Source organism: Balearica regulorum, chromosome 7 (assembly GCF_011004875.1).
Source record: "Balearica regulorum gibbericeps isolate bBalReg1 chromosome 7, bBalReg1.pri, whole genome shotgun sequence".
NCBI lineage: Eukaryota > Metazoa > Chordata > Aves > Gruiformes > Gruidae > Balearica > Balearica regulorum.
The window spans coordinates 19325982-19344522 of record NC_046190.1 but is presented as its reverse complement, the minus strand read 5'-3'; the positions used below and the strand labels follow the sequence as shown (position 1 = coordinate 19344522).

Genomic DNA, 18541 nt, shown 5'->3' with positions numbered 1-18541 from the left:
ACTTGTCTTGTCTCAAGTTTCTGAGCTTGTGAATAATATCCTAAGAGACCTTGTCTCCAGATGCACTATTTCTGTACTGTTAAAGCTCAAAATCATTTCTGGTCAGAAGATGTTGTTCTTTAATTTATTTTTCAAAGCATTTTAACAAATGAGCTGATTCACGTGGAAACAATTTTTCCTGTAATGAAATGGCGGTTCTAGATGCTACACTACTTATTTTATACACATAAGTAGTAGAAGAACAATGAGTTTTGTGCCATATGAAATTGATCTTTATTGAATTGACATTGTCTTCTAAGTGATCTTCTGTTAGCTGGATTATAACTGAAGACTACTGCAAGTACTTTCAATTATCATTAATCTGGGGCAATAATGAGACGCTCTTTCCTGTCCTAATAAATAATAGGTAAATAACAGAAAACAGAATTCCTAAAGTGTACGGCCCTCTGTGCTTGGCTAGTTTGGGGTGTATTATGTAGTTTTTTCAAGAATTTTTTAATTCATTTCTTTTCTGACTGTGGAGAAGTATTTCGTGGTATTGTATTTTTAGGACACAACTATCAACTTGTGATAAGATTTGGCAGGGCAGAATGTTGCCTGCTGAGTGCCATGATTTCTTCTTCTGTTATTCTCAGTATTGTCAGTATAGCCTTTCCACTTTGGCATTACATGGGAGCCTTCATTCAGTCAATGGCAAAGGACTTAAGTGAAGGATGAAGCATTTTTTTAGGACTGTTCATTGTTCTCCATTTTTTGGTTTGTTATGCCCCTTACTGTCTAAGAGAGAGAGCATGAGCTGTTGCTGAAAGCAAAATACCTTTTAAAACACTCTAATGACATTTCTTTTACCTTGAGAATACAAAAAACTCCCACTGCTTCTTACTGTAAGGGATCTTCAAATTCCTCGTGTATGCCCTGAGATTAGAATTGCTTATCTTTCTGTCTTCATTTGTTCACAGTAATAATTGGAATCTTTCTACTGTATGCTGCTTTCAGGGACAGAAGATGATGTTGGTATTCTGCCAAGGACTATGGATATGTTGTTTAAAAGTATTGAAGGAAAGCTATACACAGCAATGGATCTCAAACCCCATCGGTGCAGAGATTATATAAAGCTGACTAAAGACCAAGTGAGAGAAGAAACTGCTATTAAAAATTCAATACTTCGCCTAACAAAAGAGGTAGAGGAGCACTTCTTTCTATACTGATGAGTATGCACATCTTTAGATAGCTCAATGTTACCCTGTTCATTTTTCAGTGGGAAGAGACTATACGTATTCAAGCATGGATGTGTCTTTACTGCCAGCCAGCTATTCAGATTACTAGTAAATTGAGTAATAGAGCAGATGAACCCTGTTCTCCTGTGATTTGTCTTGTGGCTGAATACTTGATAAGATGTAAACGCTAAGTTTATTTTTTTTTTTTCCTGTATCGCTTGGGAACTTGATAATTTATCCTCCGGGGTTACTGCTGCTTGATAAGTACTGAACACAAATAGTCTCATCTGTGGGGATGCTAGTAGGTCTGTTCCTTTAAACAATTTACTGTCTTTCAGGGTACTTGAAAAAAATTACTGATTTTGAGGTTGTTCCACTCTTCCAGTTTGGCAAATACAGCTTTACAGAGCTGTAAAGCCAGTGGATTTCTAAAGATTTGAATTAAAATGGATGTTCTGGCTGTTGTGGGATGGAATATATCTGTTACCTTGACTCTTATCCATGAATTAGTTAACTGGACTTTTCTAGTGTGGAAGGCAGGTGGCAGCAAAATTCTTCAAGACTTCACTTCAAAAGCAGAGGCATATGTTAAATCTATCTCTAGCAGTCTTTAAGGACTTCAGAAGAACCTGTCACTTACGTGTGTTTGGATACACAAATATGTCTCCTAGTTTCTAAAACTGTAGTTAAAAGAACAACACTTCAGCTTATAAACTTGGTGGCAAAGCTTGCATCTACTTAAACAGAAACAGGTTTGAGTGGATGTGTATGTGTAAAGCTTAAACCTAAAAGTTTTGATTATATAAATATTTAACTGTTTCAGGAATCACTTTATGGAATCCCAGCTCTATATGAAATAGTCTTGACAAAACACTTAAACCCAAGCCACGCTTTTTTTTTTTTAATCCATGTTTCTTCCCTTAAGCATCCAGGTTTTGGTAGATGACTTCTTCTTTGCAGTTCTGTGCCTAAAAAAAAAAAAAAAAAAAAAAAACCAAAAAACAAAATCCAAAACCTAAACAAAACTAAGACTGGGAACAGAGTTTGTGTGTGAACCTCATAAGCTCTAGGGATTTGTTTTACTCTTTTTTTTTTTTTTTTTTTTTTAAGCTCAGCAGAACAAAATATTCCTTCTCTTTCTAAAACCTAGACTTTATTTTGACTGTGAAAGGTTTCTACAGCCTGTATAATGAAGCGATAAGTTGCTCACTTAAGAAATTAAATGAATGAGTGTTCTACATTTACCTCTGAGGGTTGACGTAGTAAACTGTAAGATATGGAATCCTGAATTAGCAGAGTACCAATTCAAGACTCCCTAGATTCACCAGGTTAAGAGTAATGTGTAAACTGCAACTGGACTCCTGCAAATCATGCTGTTAAATCACTGTTTCTGTGTGGGCTCCCACCCCTCCGTTTTGTGTGGCTAGTTTTGTTCTGATTCAGCAAGCTGAAATGCTATATACTGTGATAGGGCCTGATGGAAGTGTCAGGAATGAGTGTTAAGGTAAGAACAACCCTTTCAATAGGAGTGTACAGGTGCATTGAACTAGGCATGATGTATAGCCAGGATCCTTGTATTTGCATATTGCAACTACGCTGTATTCCTGTCTAGTAGGACAATAGAGCTGTCACAACAGTAACTGGTAGTGTAATGATGTTGTATTGTCAACGATATATTTTAAAGTCTCTGTTCTCTTTTATAGGTAGACCATCAAAATAGCACTAACAACAAAGCACCAGTTGATTCTAAGGGTATGTTTTATATTAAAGAATTGCAATTAAAGTTGGCAAAGAAGCTTTCTTAAGCTTAATAATTGACTCCTGGCCTACGTTAATAATAAAATGACTACTTGGCATTTTTATATGCTTGTGAATTAGATAGTGAGCAAGTTATCTGGGCGGAAAATACAAGGATAAAATGGTTAGAAGAATACCTAAACAGGCATTAAATGAAATGAAACTATAGGAAGGAAAAGTAGTAGTACTTTGGATACTGCTAGGGCCCATAGCATGACAGGCTTCTAGAGTACCTATATGTAATTAGATAAACCTAACTGTGGCATTTAAAAACTACCTAAATACTAGGTTTGCTTTAAAAAGTCAGAATGAAATCTTGTCAGTTTAATTCTCTGTCCTCTAAAGATACTGAAGAGACTTGAATAACTAACCAAGCTATACATGTTTGATAGCATTTGCAAGTGGAAAAGGAAGTGGTAGAGTAGGTGTCTTGTGCAAATATGTAGAGTAAGCATGTGACTTTTAGATACTTAAGAAAGGGATGGGGAGGGATTTCAATGGATTTTTGTCTGGGGTGAGCTTTTAGAATACTGCTGTAATACCAATTCTCACTTATTAATTTTTTTAAATGAAATTCACTTTACTAGGCCTGTATTGACTTGTAATATTTTGTACTTGACAGATTCGGAAGAACTCTTAAAAGACTTGGAACAATCTGGCACAACTGTGAAAAATTACATGAAGTTTTCTGTTTGGGTTTCATTTTTTGAGATTTACAATGAATGTTTTTATGATCTACTGATTCCTATATCAAATGACAAGAAAAGAAAAACACTGCGCCTTGCTCAAGACATCAAGGGATGTTCTTATGTAAAAGGTGATTAGAATACATTGCAAACTGTCAAACGTGTAATTTGAAAAGTCAGTCTTCCTGTAATAATGTTTCTTTCTAGACTAGAAAACTCCTAACGGGATTCACTGTGGCACTAGAAATGTCTACCTTGAGTATGAAAGGCAACAGTCTACATACATAGTTCTATCTGTACCTTTAATAGCGTTTTCTCTTTATTCTTGACTGTAACTCTTAAAAGCCTGTATGTGCTCCACTGCCTAGATATTTCTTTGAAATGGGAGAAATATTGAAAACAATTGACAAACTTGTTAGTGGTTTGGCTTTTTCCATTTTCTTAAAAAGACTCTAGAACTTTTAAAGTATAGTCATAATTGGCTCAACAGTTTGTTTTTCTTAGTATTTTCTATAGAGAAATAGACTTCAGAGAATATGTGAGAAAGTTCAGTCTGATTACAAATTAGACTTTTACAGTACTTTGGTTTAATCAAACCTGTGATGTAATTTTGGGTTGGGTTGGGGATTGGGGAGTTAACAGAACTCAAATTAATAGTTCAATGTTTGTTTCTGGCCACGGAAAAAGTAGAGTTTGAAACCTGTTTGATTTGTTACAGGTTCTTTGGACAATCAAGACACCAATTCTAGACTAAAGGCTTTTTTGTAGGTGTTTGGCCTGCTGCTTTTATCTTTCATATGCCAAACTATAGAGTCAAAAAGTTGAACTGGACAATAAACCCAACTCCTTCATTTCTTCAAAGACTAGAAAATGTGTGAAGTAGGAAATAATCTGCTTTGAGCTATGCTTCAGTATAATTTTTTTTTTTTAATAAAGCTGGGAAGTGTAAGGCTGTTCCTGATGTTATTGAGGAAAACCAGTTAATGATTTTCTTGTTTTTTCTTGGCCACAGCTGATATTTTTGCTAGTACAATTTTGGTGACCTATAGTTTAACAGAGGCCATAATGTTCATATTATAAGTTCTATTAGTAGGGTTGTAGGTTGTTACTCTATCACATACCAAGATGACATAGAGTCATCATAATTGCAGACAAAATTATTCACCAAACTTTTCCAGTTGATGGCCCTGAAAGATGTCCAGATGATTCCCCCCCTCCCCGCCCCTCCAAATCATAGGCTAAAACAGAGAAGCTGTCCAGGTAGAGTTCTGCCTTGATGAATATGAAATAGGGCTTTCATACTCATGACCCTGCCTTTTGGCTTTTCAGTGCTCAGGTGAAGGTTGCTCACTTTATTTGAATGGAACATGTTTTATTGTACTAACAAGATGAAATGGTGTGATATACTTGTCCTTCCTTTCCCATAGAAGAAGGAATCTTACTTGTCACCATATAATTTCTATCTGAAGTAGGCTTAGTAAAATATTTGTATGTCTCAAGTAAATGTATTATTCTTGCTGTGGATATGTTATCCCCTAATCTCTTCTTTCTTTTTGATAATGATATTTACAAGGTTATTATGTTTCTTTTTCCTAAAGATCTGCAGTGGATTCAGATTTCTGATTCTAAAGAAGCTTTTAGACTTCTAAAACTGGGGTTGAAACACCAGAGTATTGCAAGTACGAAGCTAAATACTTGCTCCAGCAGAAGGTGAGAACCATTTTGAGTAACATTGGGCATAGGATGGTGTGTAGCAGGAAGGAGAAAGTAGAATATGGCTTGTTAAAGCCTCTTCCCCTCTTAAAAACCACAGGGTCTAGATATCTGGCTTTCAGTTCTAGTGTCCTTTAGCAGTATGTGACCCAATGCGTTAAGCCAAAAGGATTCAATCCTTCAGTAAGACAAACGTGTACAAAAGCCAACAGCATTTTATCAAATACTTTCCTTCAAGCAAAAGCACTTAGCTTTATTCCATCTAAATGTCTGAGGAAAAAGCAAAGTACGTGCTACATAAATATCTCTTCTAAAGTTTGCATCTGATAGAGTATACTCTTAGATATGTTGACAGATTCATCAATGTGTTGAACAGATATTGTGGAGGCTAGAAATATTTTGAAGGTATTGGTCTACTTTATCACTTCTCTACTGATTTAAACTTCTTTTAGTCACAGCATATTCACAGTTAAGATACTAAAAATTGAAGATTCAGGAGCACCGCGAGTGACTCGAGTCAATGAGTAAGTTCAGAGCAGAGTCTCCCTCTTCTTTGTGATGAAGTTGTCAATTACTCTCCATGTTGGTGTGCTGGTACTGCCCTATACACCCAGTGCTCCCTGGTACAGTATCATGCATGTGTGGTGGTTTCCCTACTTCCTATGCTCATACAGTACTTGGCCATCTATCTCAAGCTATCAGGTTGCAATGCTGTTCTGTATCTTGTTCAGCACAAGGTTCTGCTAGCCTGCTGTACTCTTGAAAGTCCTCAGAAGGAAGAGGACGAGGTGGGAGGAACAGGAAGTGTGTTGGGAAAGGGTTTGGCAGGAAGTCGTGTGAAATTTGATTGGGGAAGCATCATTGAAAAGGATGGAAGGGTTCATACAGATAAAGATCAAGAAATTCTTCCTCTAAAAAAAGTGATTGTCTTTAAAAGTGAATAATTTGTGTATGTTCCAAGGTAAATAAAGTGAACTTTCCTTATCTACTTTCAGATTGTCAATGTGTGATCTTGCTGGTTCAGAAAGATATACCAAGACCCGCAATGAAGGTGATAGATTGAAAGAGAGTGGGAATATAAACACCTCTCTCCTGATTCTAGGCAAGTGTATTAACGCACTCAAGAACTGTCAGCAGTCAAAGTAAGTCCTTTTACAAATTGCAAGCTGGTTGTGGTTTTCAGGTATTGCCTATAATGTTTAAAAGTTATTGTTAAATATATACAATGGTAACACTAAGCTTTTGGTAGAAAAGATGCACAGACTTACAAAGTCTATATGGTAAAGTCTTGTTATCTACCAAAGTTATTTTAAACTTGCCTTGTTTTACTCTAAGTCATTCAAATTCTAATGTCCTTTAAACATGCTAGTATAGATTTTAGCAATTTAACTTTACTCTTCTGAGCTTGGCTTAGAAACTTTGGAATAAGTTTAAAAACCCCTTTTCACTAGTGTCATATTAAGAGTCAAACTTTCAGCCTTTTATTACTCCTTTGTGAACTAACTCCCATTTTCTATGTACTTCTAGCATAACAGGGTATTGCTGTGCTATCGTAACTGTGCACTCTGACAAAATTTTGTTTTTCTAAATCTGGACATATCTATAATACTCTCCTACTGATCTAGCTAACTATATGCAGACAAAAGAAAGCCTTCCCGCTATTTATGCCCCACCTTGGGATTTAAATAAGAGTAAAATAATAGAATAAGTTAGCTGTCTAAAAACTAGTGCAATATATAGTTACAGCTGGATGTAACTGTCCAGGAACTGCTTTCTCCACAGGTTCTCATTTAAAGATCTGTTTCTGTCCCAGAAGTTAAATGAATTCTCAGTCTGCTGATTGATATGCCTGGATGTGCTTTGTCAAATTCACTTACCCCATAACACTGTTCCTGACAGCCTATTCAAAGTCTATCACACCTTAAGATGAAAAAGCTTTGCTAGCTTGTGTTCCTGATTAACCCTACATTTTGTGAATTTACAGTCTTTCTTATCTTCCTGTTCTTTCCAGATATGAAGGATGTATGAAAATTAGCAGCTGCTTAGAGGTCTGTTAATGTACTCAGAATGTCTTTTTCAGATCCTAATAACTTGGAATTTTAACAATACAGAATAAATGTTCTGAAGCATAATCTCCTGAAGTGTTAATAGATGCACCTTGCAAGTTGAATAGGAAGCAATAACTTTCTTAAAATGATTCTTGTTTATCAGTCCTGCAGCAAAGCTACTTATGAGCTGTATATGTATTCTAGTAGGAGTGTCACTATCTTGCTGAGTTCTGTAGTGCTATTCATATAACTGAACAGCTGTCATGTGTCCAAAATGCAGGCAACCTATTTGGTGGCAAGTGTATGTTTAGTCATGTTTTAGGAATTCTCATAAAACTTCCTATAAGCATCAAAAACTACATCACTATCTGTTAAAGTCAAGGGCACAACTTCCAATTTAGAAAATGCCAAACTGCTGGGGGATTAGGGAAAAAGTTCTGAACGGTGTCTCTGTGTTTGGTGTATAATCATTTTCTTGCCTGGACGCTTGTTATTGTTGATTCTCAAGAGGCAGGATACTGAGTGAGAAAGATCTCTGATAATGGGGGATACTGCATGCCTATAACTAGATATGTCCCTTTCATGAATGTGGAAAGGAAAAGAGAGAGGTAGGGTATAGTTTGATGTAGCATGAGTCTACATGATCAACCCTAGGCTAAATGTTGAATGCCCTTTTGGTTTAAGTACTCCTATGGATTGTATTGCATTGCTATAGCCTGTCTGAGATAATGGCTAAAATAGCAGTCACAACCATGCAATCTCTTCAGAAACAGCTATATTTAGTCCAAAACAACTTTAATTGATTTAAAAGCTACTACCCTTATAAATATTTTTAAGTCTTCAGGCTGGATAGCTCTTACGCTGACTGGCAATTATTAAAATTCTGGTCATCTGTTCTTTTGTCTTTAAAGGTTGCAGCAGCACATACCCTTTCGGGAAAGTAAGTTAACTCATTTCTTTCAAGGATTCTTCAGTGGAAAGGGGAAGGTATACATGATAGTAAACATCAGCCAATGTGCTTCAGCATACGATGAAACACTCAATGTGCTAAAGTTCTCGGCTATTGCACAAAAAGTAAGTGTGGTGTAGTTTTTGTTGATCAGTACTTAAGGTTCGCATTTAAAAAGCAGATTCTCTCACTTCTAAGAATATGAATTTAGTAACTGGATTTTTCTGTCTCATGTTGCAATCATATCTTCTAATTACTCCTAGTCAGACTTTTTAAAAGCTTTACAAGGAAATAAAGGCTTTGTTGGAACACTTTTTTTCCTTTGGAGTGTGAGGGTGGGTGCGTCTCCTACCGAAAATCGATAATTCCTATAAAATGTCCAGTCTAACAAGACACTTGCTATATTTGGAAGAAATTCCTTGAGAACTAGGTAAACTTTTTTCTTCTGTACTCATGTTCTCACCTAGGAGCAATTCTAGCTGCCCCATATACTACTGCTAGTATTAATTTGGAATATTGCTCACCTGAAATATTGATAAAATTAAGCATCAAAGAGTTTAAAAGGTTGTCTTTATGGCCATAGAGGCTTCCATGGGAAGGTGAAGGTTAAGCAGAATGAGTAAAGTAAGTGTAGTGATATAACCCTGGCGAAGTTGGAAGACAAAAGTATTGGGGATCGGTGCTGCAGCCTAATGGAAGCCATGGAAAACTTCTGTTGACAGTTAGATGTGTTCCAAGGACAATAGATCCAGGCCTTTGGAATGTGGGCTTATCTAAGCAGGTTAAGTACAACACTAGAAGGAGTATACTTTGAGTGATACAGCTCCTTAAGAAATAGAATTTGTAGGATAACATTTGTGTAATTCAACTAGAAACTCAAAGTATAGGAAATCCAGAAATCTGTTGGTGCATGAGGTGGTAACCCTCTTGTAGATTGTCGAGCTAGTGAAACTTGGTGTTCCTAGGATCAAAAGAAGGGTTAGACTATAAAGTGCCTCCTCTGTGCTCCAGCTGGAAACTGGTTTAAGTAGTGACTCTGAACAGATGACAGTCTGGGGGACTGCTATGCTCAGGAGATTTATAGGGAAGTGCAACAGGTATCTCTTGGAAGTGCCAGTAGAGGTTTAAAAAATACTGATGACTTTTGTTCTTTATTTTCTGGGTAGGTTTTAGTTATGGATGCATCTGTTCTGGCCCAAGATCAATCATTTGGCGAGAAATCAGCAAGAGAACCATCACTACTTGGTGACACTAAAATGCCAATCCCAAGGAAAAGAGCTACTATACTATGGGACAGGAGCTTAGAAGATGTGATTGAAGATGATGATGATGATGAGATGGAGGAACAGCATAATACATCAAGAGAAGAAACAGCACTGAAACACGAAGAATATAAAGTTCTTATCAAAAAGGAAGAATATATGGTATGTGCCAGGGCTACTTTAAGAATTAATGTAGTGTGGAGTCTTGAAGCAAGGTATCCTGGTTTCCCCCGTCTTTCACCCTTTTTTTTTTTTTCCTGCTAACCTTTATTCTACCTAAGTCCAGTGTTAAGAACTAAAAGTGGGATTACTTATGGCTTATTACCTATTGTGGGAAAACTCTATAAAATGTGTCTAAATATAGACTGAGTGGTAAGAACTACACATTTGGCTTTCTCTCCTTTTGGTAACCTATGGCCAATGCACAGCAAGTATTACCTGGTTTTTAGCAACACAGGAGACTGTTCCTCTGTAGTCCGTGCACAAGAAAACTCTGAAAACTATTCTTTAAGGAACAGCATTTTTAGGCACTTCTAGGGAAGAAAAAGAGGAGGGAACAGAGGACTAGAGAATTTTTTGTGGAGGTGTCATTAATATTGTCCAAAAAATAAGTATCTGGAAAACAAGAGCTAAATCCTGTGGAGCTTAAACCTTTTTTTTTTTAGACAACTTCAATAATTCTTGTAATAAACTTAATGTCCTTTGCAAATATCTGCTCTGTGCAAACTTACAAATTCCTGCGCTAGTACCACACAGATACTTCAATCTATTCAATCCTCCTGTTTATGAATAAGCTAATAAAAGAACTGGAAGAGCTTTTGCCAGCTGGAAGAGTAAAGTGTTGTAGTGTTTGAGGAATGGGAAAAATCTCACTTCTGGGAAACTATTTCTTTATGAAAAACTTAATGCTAATGGTAATTCTAGACGCTGCTGAATCTTATAGAAGAGTTGAAGAACAAACTTATTACTGAAAAGAAGAATAAGTTACTGCTGGAACTGAAAATTCGTGAAGAAGTGACACAAGAATTTACCCAATATTTTGCTGAGCGGGAAATAGATTTCAAGTAAGTTAACTTTAAGCGGTTTTAAAGTTACTGGTTAAAAAAAGTGAAAGTAAATTCACTTAGTTCTTAAATCTGTCTCTTGGCCATAAGAGATCACACTCTTCTAGACTTAATGCCTCTGTTAATAGATCAGTTTCTCTGAACTATGAGTTGAGGAAAAATACTGGGTAGGAAAGGCTTTGATTTTTTTTTTTTTTTTTTTTTTGAGGTGGAATCTATAAGCAGTGTTTCTTGTAGAGCTCTCCCTAAGAGAAGAGCTGCTTTGATAGGATGTCTGTAGAAAGAGTGGCACTTACTCCAGTAACCAAAGGATTTGTCTTAGTGATACTCCAAACAGGTATTCTGGCTCAAGAAGCTTAGAAAAAATGCTTCTAGTTAAGCACTATCCATTACCTGTGTATGTATTTGTCTCCCTGTCATTCTTCAGGGGGTTGTGTGGGAAATATACTTCTATTTTGGTGTAGCAACACCATTTTGTGCATCTTTCTATTGTACCAAAATAAAGAAAAAAAAATCTTTGTTTACAGGAAGCTGTACTAATAACTTCTTAGCAGTGCATACTGGCTAGCTTTTAGCTGACTTATTTTTCCTACTATAGGGAGTGCCTTTCTCACGAGCGAGAACGACTTGAAGAAGATTCTGAAAGACGCCTGGAAATCTTCAAGGAACTTGTAAATGGTTATACTAAAAACACAGATGAAGAAAATAAATTAAAGGATGAGCCTTGCAGTGAACAAGCTGGACCTCTGGTATCTTTACACCCCCCCAATGACATCCCTTTTACTAACTACCTGTTGTGGTGATGGTATTATCTCAAGGATTAGAAGGATGGTTTCAAGGAATTGCATGCTGTGTAACTGTACCTCAGCAAGATATATTTATCACATTTAATAGGAATAGCTGCTGAGCCTTTAGGAGCATTTAGGAATCTCTGGGATTTTCTGCATTTCTGCCACACAAAGTGAAAATTACTGTATACAAGAAACTGTGGGGAAAGCTGCAATTATACTATAAACTCCATTGTATTAAGTGCCTATTTAAAGTATTTGAAGCTGACTTCTTAGGCCCCATATATGGACTGTACTGGAGTGGTCCCAGAGACTTTTTCCCTCTTAAGGCTATTGCAACTGAAGCAATAAGAATTGTATATACACTTAAGCCATAAATAAACTCTTGAGACCAGCTCTTGTGAGTTAGGAACCCTTTGGTTTTTAAAAAACAAAGAAGAAAGATACGAAGTCCGTGTTTTGAGTACAGCTTAGTTGATAAGTTACCACAAGCTTATTTCACCTCACAAACTTTTACTGATACATGAAAATTTCGGATGTAATCCCTCTAAAACTGTTCACTTGCTGTGTTTATTCAATGTTCTCATTGGGTAAAAACCCCTAGCTTTTATATTAAATTTGAAGGGGATGCTTTATGGTGATACAAAAGGGAATGTGATGGTGGATCATTAAATGTTTTAAAAATAAAGTAGCTATTACTTGATACTGGAGACTTGTGTGTGAAGGTAGACAGAAACTGGCAATCAAATTGCATGTGAAACTGCAAGGTGGCTTTGAAGCCAAAATTAACTACACTCACATACTTGAATTCATAAGTCTTCCAAATTTTCTGTAGAAATAATGGCTATTGTGTAATTATTTGCTATTTCTAAATGGATATAAATTATCTTTCAGGATAAAGAATATAGCACGGGACCAGGCACCTACATTGATCTTGAGGGCATTATTGATTCTCTGCAGAATGATGTCATTGATATCAAAAAGCAGGCAGAAGAAGCACACAGATACATTGTGTCCCTAGAGGACCCACAGGAAGCTATAAGTTGGCTTGAAAAACAGCTGGGAAACATTACCACTGAACTAACTAAAACCAAAGAAGAGCTGACAAAGAAAACCAATGAACTACTTAAAACTGAAGAAGAGCTGACACAGAAAACCAAAGGTGAGCTAGGTGTGTGATGTGAAAGGCCAAAAAAAGAAATGACTGACTACTGTAAAATAGAAATAATAATGCAGTTGAGCAGGATTTTGGAACCAAATCATATGTATAGAGGTGGTAACTGACTGTCTTGTGCATGTTCAGGTTGAACAATTCCACAAGCCTTGGTTAGTTCACGTTTAAGACAAAACTTAAAACTGTCAACTGCAGACTTCTGAATTGTGGGGTAAAATATCAACGTTATTAATTTTTGATTTCATGGTTATATTGTAATCTCTGCACTTCTTTACATTTTGCTGATGCAGTGTTCTCAGGTATCCTGTGGAATGTTCATAGAGGAAAAAGTAGCAATACCTCATAATAAGATTTCAGCTAAGTCTCTTGACATGATTTATGTTTTGTATGGGTTGCAAGGCCCAATTTTCCTATTCAAAAAATCGAAAAAAATTTGAAATGTGTCCTATAAGCAGAAGTTAACATGTAAGTAAATCAATCTATTCAAAAGCTACTGAGGTGCCAGAAGATCTGGAAAAATGGAGTACTGTGTAAACTATGTAATGGCTGCTTGCTTGATGCAGACTTCTTTTCTTGTTACAGACTTTGAAATGCAGATGATTAAATTGGATGAGTCTGCTGAGCAGCTTAAAGAAGCAACTGAGGTAACTCTCTCAAGGAAACACTTGTGCAAAATTGTTTGCTTTAATACAAAGTTCCAATAGCTTAAAATGCTATTATAGTATGTTTCTCTAGCTTTTTTCTTTTTTTTTTTTGTACCAAGCTTAGCTTAACTGATCTTACTTCTAAATGCATGGTATAGTTCAACAATTTAATATTGACTGAACTACTATTCTTTCTTTTCCAAGAAAATGAATACACAGAATAAAAGAATTCAAGAACTAATGGACATTGTGGAGCAAAAAGATGATGTTATTATAAGACTACAAGATTTGATATCTCATTTAGAAGAAACTGTAAAAGACTATGTAAGTCTTAGACATCTCAATGTTCTTTATATGAAAAATCTAAATCTATGCTTATAATGCACTTACCTATTTTGGAAAATTGAAGTTTTCTGTAAGTAATTACTACTTGCTTGAAATAGTAGTAGGTGAAGTTGACACTGAAGCTAAAGTTAAAATGTGTGTGGGTGTGTGTATGTGGAAAAATAGGACTTTCAGAAGCAGTGATCTGGAATTATTGGAGGACTGTAGATGAGACTCTGAAGAGCCCCTCTAAAGGAAAACAAAACAACAACCAAACAAAACCAGCAACAAAAACAAACCCCCAAACCAAACCCTGTTCAAACTGGGAGGGCTTAAACACTGGGAATAGAGGGATTGCATCACTGTCTCTTTATTATTGCCTGAATGGAAGAGGAAGGAAAGGAGGCTTTGCTGCAGCAAAAGGTCAAATTTAATTGAAGTTAGAAGTTAGTAATGTGAGAAAGACAGTTATTGTGTGAATTGGTGACAAAAATCAGTGTGTTCCACCCACCATCACCATGTACACACACTCTTCAAAGGAAGAGCAATAATATGAATATTTTTTGCAGAGTTTGAACTAAGAGTGGATGGCCAGGGTATCTCTGCTTTTAATGTGATAAATGACATCAAAAGCCATTACAACTGGCTGGTCTACTGATTACAAAAAGAAAAAAGTGCAGTTAGGGGTGGGGTTTTTTGAACAAGTTGTCCGATAACCTGCAGTAGTTCTGAGAACATTTTAAATGGAACCTGGTCAGTATTCTGATCCATTTCTTTCATCCACTATAAAAGTAAGGCTTTGACCATACTTAATCTTCCATTCCCTCTCTCTGCCCTACAGCAACTTAACTTCTCAATAGTATGAATGCTCTGAGAGTGATAAGAGTTGTAATGACTGCTTCCTTTTACTACTCCTTCCAAGAGCAAGACTCCAATGCTGTCCAGTGTTTCTATGAGACTATGTAATATGAGGCTTAAAACATGACCACAAACCTCAAGTCTTTTCTATAGATTATTTTTTTTTAAATGCAGTACTTAAAGATGAATAACTGGTCCTTGGCAACCAGTGTGGCTTGCCACTTGTGTCATCTTGCAAGTAAAGAAATTTTATTCTTAGTCAAATATATAGTCTAAGGTATGTATGACAGAACTGACCAGGCTTTCAAATTGTATCAGATCTGTCATGATAAAAATGATCTGTGGCTTTGAAAGTGGTTAAAACTTCCAACTCCACAAACTATGACAAGAAAATGACGAACTTGTAGAGCTGACCATTTGCCCTTTGAACAAATCAGAAATTTCATCAACTCTTTTGACACTGGAAATTTTTTTCAGGTGGTAAACAAACTCCTCTTACATGCAAATCTTGCATTTTGTAGCCTCCTAGTCTCTTGCTCCGCTTTCTGTACAGCGCAGAGCATTGTGCTTACTAGTATCTAAAGGTGTACCTGCTTTTTGTTTAAGTAACTGACTTGTTTCTCTGACAACCCTGATACATATTACCCAGGTAGCTTTGTAAAAATATTTGCATATAAAAGATTACTAAGCTTTTTAAGTGCTCACTTTGTAAAACTTCCATGTAATTGATCTTATTTTAACCAGGACAACACTGTAACTACCATTAAAAGAAAATTAGCAGAAAAGAACTCTAATGAAGTGATTGAAAGCAGACAATTCAAGGATTGTGAGGAAACTGTATTGGAAGTGGGAAGAAAGCGTTGCTTTGAAAATAAGCCTACTGTGGAAGAAGAGCCACCTACAAAGAAAGGTACAATTTCTACCATCACTCAACAGGGGGTCTTCCAAAAAAACTTGATTACTATTCGAGAACAGAAGCAAAAAGTTGTGAAGCGTAAATATTATGTTATGAGGAGAAAATCTACTGTGTTAAACTGTAAATGGAAGTAACTGCGATGTAAATATCATCTGCTTTGCAGAAGGTCCTATATTGTTCACTCCTAAATACTTAAAATAAAAGTTAGTTTTTAGACTCTTCCTTTTCTGCTGCTTTTTCTCATCTGTTAATGTACTTGCAGACTCAGCTGTAGTTCTTAAGCAATTTCTTAACAGTAGGTTTTGTACTAAACTTGCTGTTGCTGGACAAGTAGTGTCTCCTGCTCAAGTTTTTTTAAAATCGCCTAAGCAAGCCTCAAAGGTGTCAATGACTTATTGTTCAGTCATAGAGTATGTGCTGTGAAACTTGATGTTTCATTCTGTATTCATGCTGTGAACATACCAGCTCTGGTCAAGGTGACAGTACTGGCAAAGGAGAAAAGCTTTCCACTTGAATGGAAGTAAACTTATTTTAAGTCCTCAGATGGTATATTTTGTGTAGCTATCACATTTGCACTTCCACTCTTCTTTGCTTTTCTTGCTTTATCTGTGAGCTTACCAGTCTTTTTAGAATGAGGTGAATAAACTAGTTGCAGTTGAAGACCTTCAAGGACAAGGGTGAAACTTAAAAGGACACCATTACTTATGTTATCCATTTCATAAGTCTATGAGTGAGATTGAGCTATATGGGACTAACTTTTGCAGAATGATATTTGTAAGATCTGCCTGCCTGTAACTTGGCTTCAGGACACAGCTGGGCTTCAATTTTTCATAGAACTATGGAAAACATGAGGAAGGAAAATGAAAGGTCTTCCCTTTGTCCCTTACTTTCTTGCCTTCCTCCTGCAGAATAAGTACAAGTAAGAAAATCATTCAGGCACTGTTTGGATGAGGATTGGATAGAAAAAGAGAAATAAGAATACAAATGGGAAGCAGAAAATATCTGTATCAATAATGAGGGATAACACATGTTAAAAGGAGACTTGCCAAATTCACATGATCACAGAAAACTGAGGATACAGATGGTGAATAAACTGAATGCTGGACTGTCATTCATCATATTCTGCAGTGAAAGAACAAGGGAACACTCAATCTAGTAGAAGATCAGTTTAAGTTTATGGAACAAAGCACTTCATGCAGTGGGTAGTGAACTTCTAATATTTGCTACCCTAGAAGGTGGGAGAGGCAGATAATTTTCAGATTCCAGGAGTGGTTAGACAAGCTAACAGCCAACAGATTCATACATAGATACTGAAAGGGTTAAGCAGGGATTTATTGTCTCATATTCCTCCAACATTCCCAATTGTTCTATGTCAGGAAATGTCTGTAGGAAGTGGCTGGGCATACCAACAGTAGCAAAAGGAGGTAAAATATTAGGCTAAGTGAACTGATGGTGTGTGATCCAGTAGGACATGTCTGACGTTTATACAACTGGTTCAAATAAGGGTCATTTGAAGTCTGTCTTAAGAGAAGCTTCTGTCTCTGTACCAGATGCATCACTGATCTGTCTCTGCCACCTTTGGTTGGGATGAATATTGGATGCTAGCATGACCATTTGATGGTGCCAACTATATAAATGTTACTGGAAGGGCGTGGGAAATGAAGATGATATATATCAATGAATCTAATAGATAGTAATAGGTTTGTTATCTGATGATTGAAGCTCATTTAAACAAACAAAAAGTAGAAAAGTGATAGCTCTTCTCAAACAAGAAATTAAAGTGGGTAACTAGCAGTGCCAAGTAATGTCAGCACTGAGACTTTTCTGTTGGGAAGAACAGGCTATTTTAGTCATGTTAAATATGTTTCTTTTGCGGGTATTGAGAATATAAGGCATCTGAGTTAAAAACAGTTGTCAGATGCTCCATAATCATGAAATTTATTGATACACATATATACTTCTTAAATGTGCTTGGCACAACAGAACAATGAGCGCAGCTACACTGTGGTGGCTTTCTCATAGAATTTACATATGCTAGTGGCCTATGACCAAAGTTTATTTTGGAAGAAGATAGGTTATCTTGTCTTGAAGTTCGGGGTTTTGTACTCTTCTGTAGGACTTGCCTCCTGAGTTTTGGGGTGGGGCTTTTTCTTTCTTAGTATTTCTCGCATAAAAAGCTTCTGGACTGCATATCATGTATCTTCTTACATTAATATTTATCCTGCTTTGCTGCATGATTGTGGTTCTCGGTACAAAGCATCCAGATTGCCTCTAAATCCTCTTGTGAATGATCATACCCTTATTGCTATAGGTGTTGGGCTAAGCTGTGCTACTTTTTTCATCTTGCCACCTTAGAACACCAAATATGTCTTAAGACACCTCAGCACCTCCCCCTTTTAGTGAAGTATGTAAAACTCATGTCCAGTGTGAGGAATATGTAGCACTCCAATATTGTAGTTTGATAGTTTTCTTGGGACTACACAAATGGGCTTTCAGAGAAAACTATCTCCCAATATGAAATTTTTGATCTTGTAGGATTTAGAAGCATGGCTTTACAAGCCAAAGTAAAGCTGCTGTTGTTCTGACCTAGCAGGAGCACTTGATATGTCTGATTAGAACAGAAAGCAGGAAGAAAAAAGTGTCTCGTGGAATTTGATCACTTTAAAAATAATAAAAAAAACCCACCCCAAAACCTGAATTGAGATGGAAAGTACCATTGCTAATGCTTCAGTATGACTTTTAGTGACTTAAAGTTAACGACCCTATAAAACTTGTTGAATCTGTTCAGATGTTTCCATGCAGTATACAGGTACCTGTGCGCTTAATGGTGCCAAAGTGAGATGACTGCCAAACTCCACCTTATTGTAGTTTCAGTACTCACAAGAATCCATAGTATTTCTCTGGACTACATAGTTCTGATGACCTAATGCTTAGAGATAGTCAGGCTTAATTTTAATACTAAAATATAGCATGCATGTTACTAAATGGACACAGTTAGATTCCAAAACACTTGTCTGAAATAGAGTTGGAGTAAATTTTGAAGGTGGTGAAATGCATGTGATTTTAGGTAGCGTTGCTCATTACTTAGGGGAAAAACTAGT

General features: G+C 36.4%; 1 protein-coding gene across 10 annotated transcripts in view; it reads left to right on the top strand.

Annotated features, from left to right (window-relative positions):
- Positions 1-18541, top strand: part of KIF20B (kinesin family member 20B) — a 38598-nt gene that overhangs the window by 4552 nt on the left and 15505 nt on the right. For 6 of the 10 annotated variants that reach the window (XM_075758286.1, XM_075758285.1, XM_075758287.1 and 3 more), the window contains exons 6-19: positions 997-1181; positions 2921-2969; positions 3637-3831; positions 5299-5410; positions 5866-5937; positions 6409-6555; positions 8373-8535; positions 9577-9834; positions 10597-10736; positions 11335-11485; positions 12419-12695; positions 13281-13342; positions 13547-13666; positions 15269-15434. In XM_075758286.1, coding sequence (XP_075614401.1) covers positions 997-1181; positions 2921-2969; positions 3637-3831; positions 5299-5410; positions 5866-5937; positions 6409-6555; positions 8373-8535; positions 9577-9834; positions 10597-10736; positions 11335-11485; positions 12419-12695; positions 13281-13342; positions 13547-13666; positions 15269-15434 — 2097 coding nt within the window. The remainder of the gene's footprint in view (positions 1-996; positions 1182-2920; positions 2970-3636; positions 3832-5298; positions 5411-5865; positions 5938-6408; positions 6556-8372; positions 8536-9576; positions 9835-10596; positions 10737-11334; positions 11486-12418; positions 12696-13280; positions 13343-13546; positions 13667-15268; positions 15435-18541) is intronic. The other 4 variants (XM_075758291.1, XM_075758289.1, XM_075758290.1 and 1 more) reach the window with 1 other exon arrangement.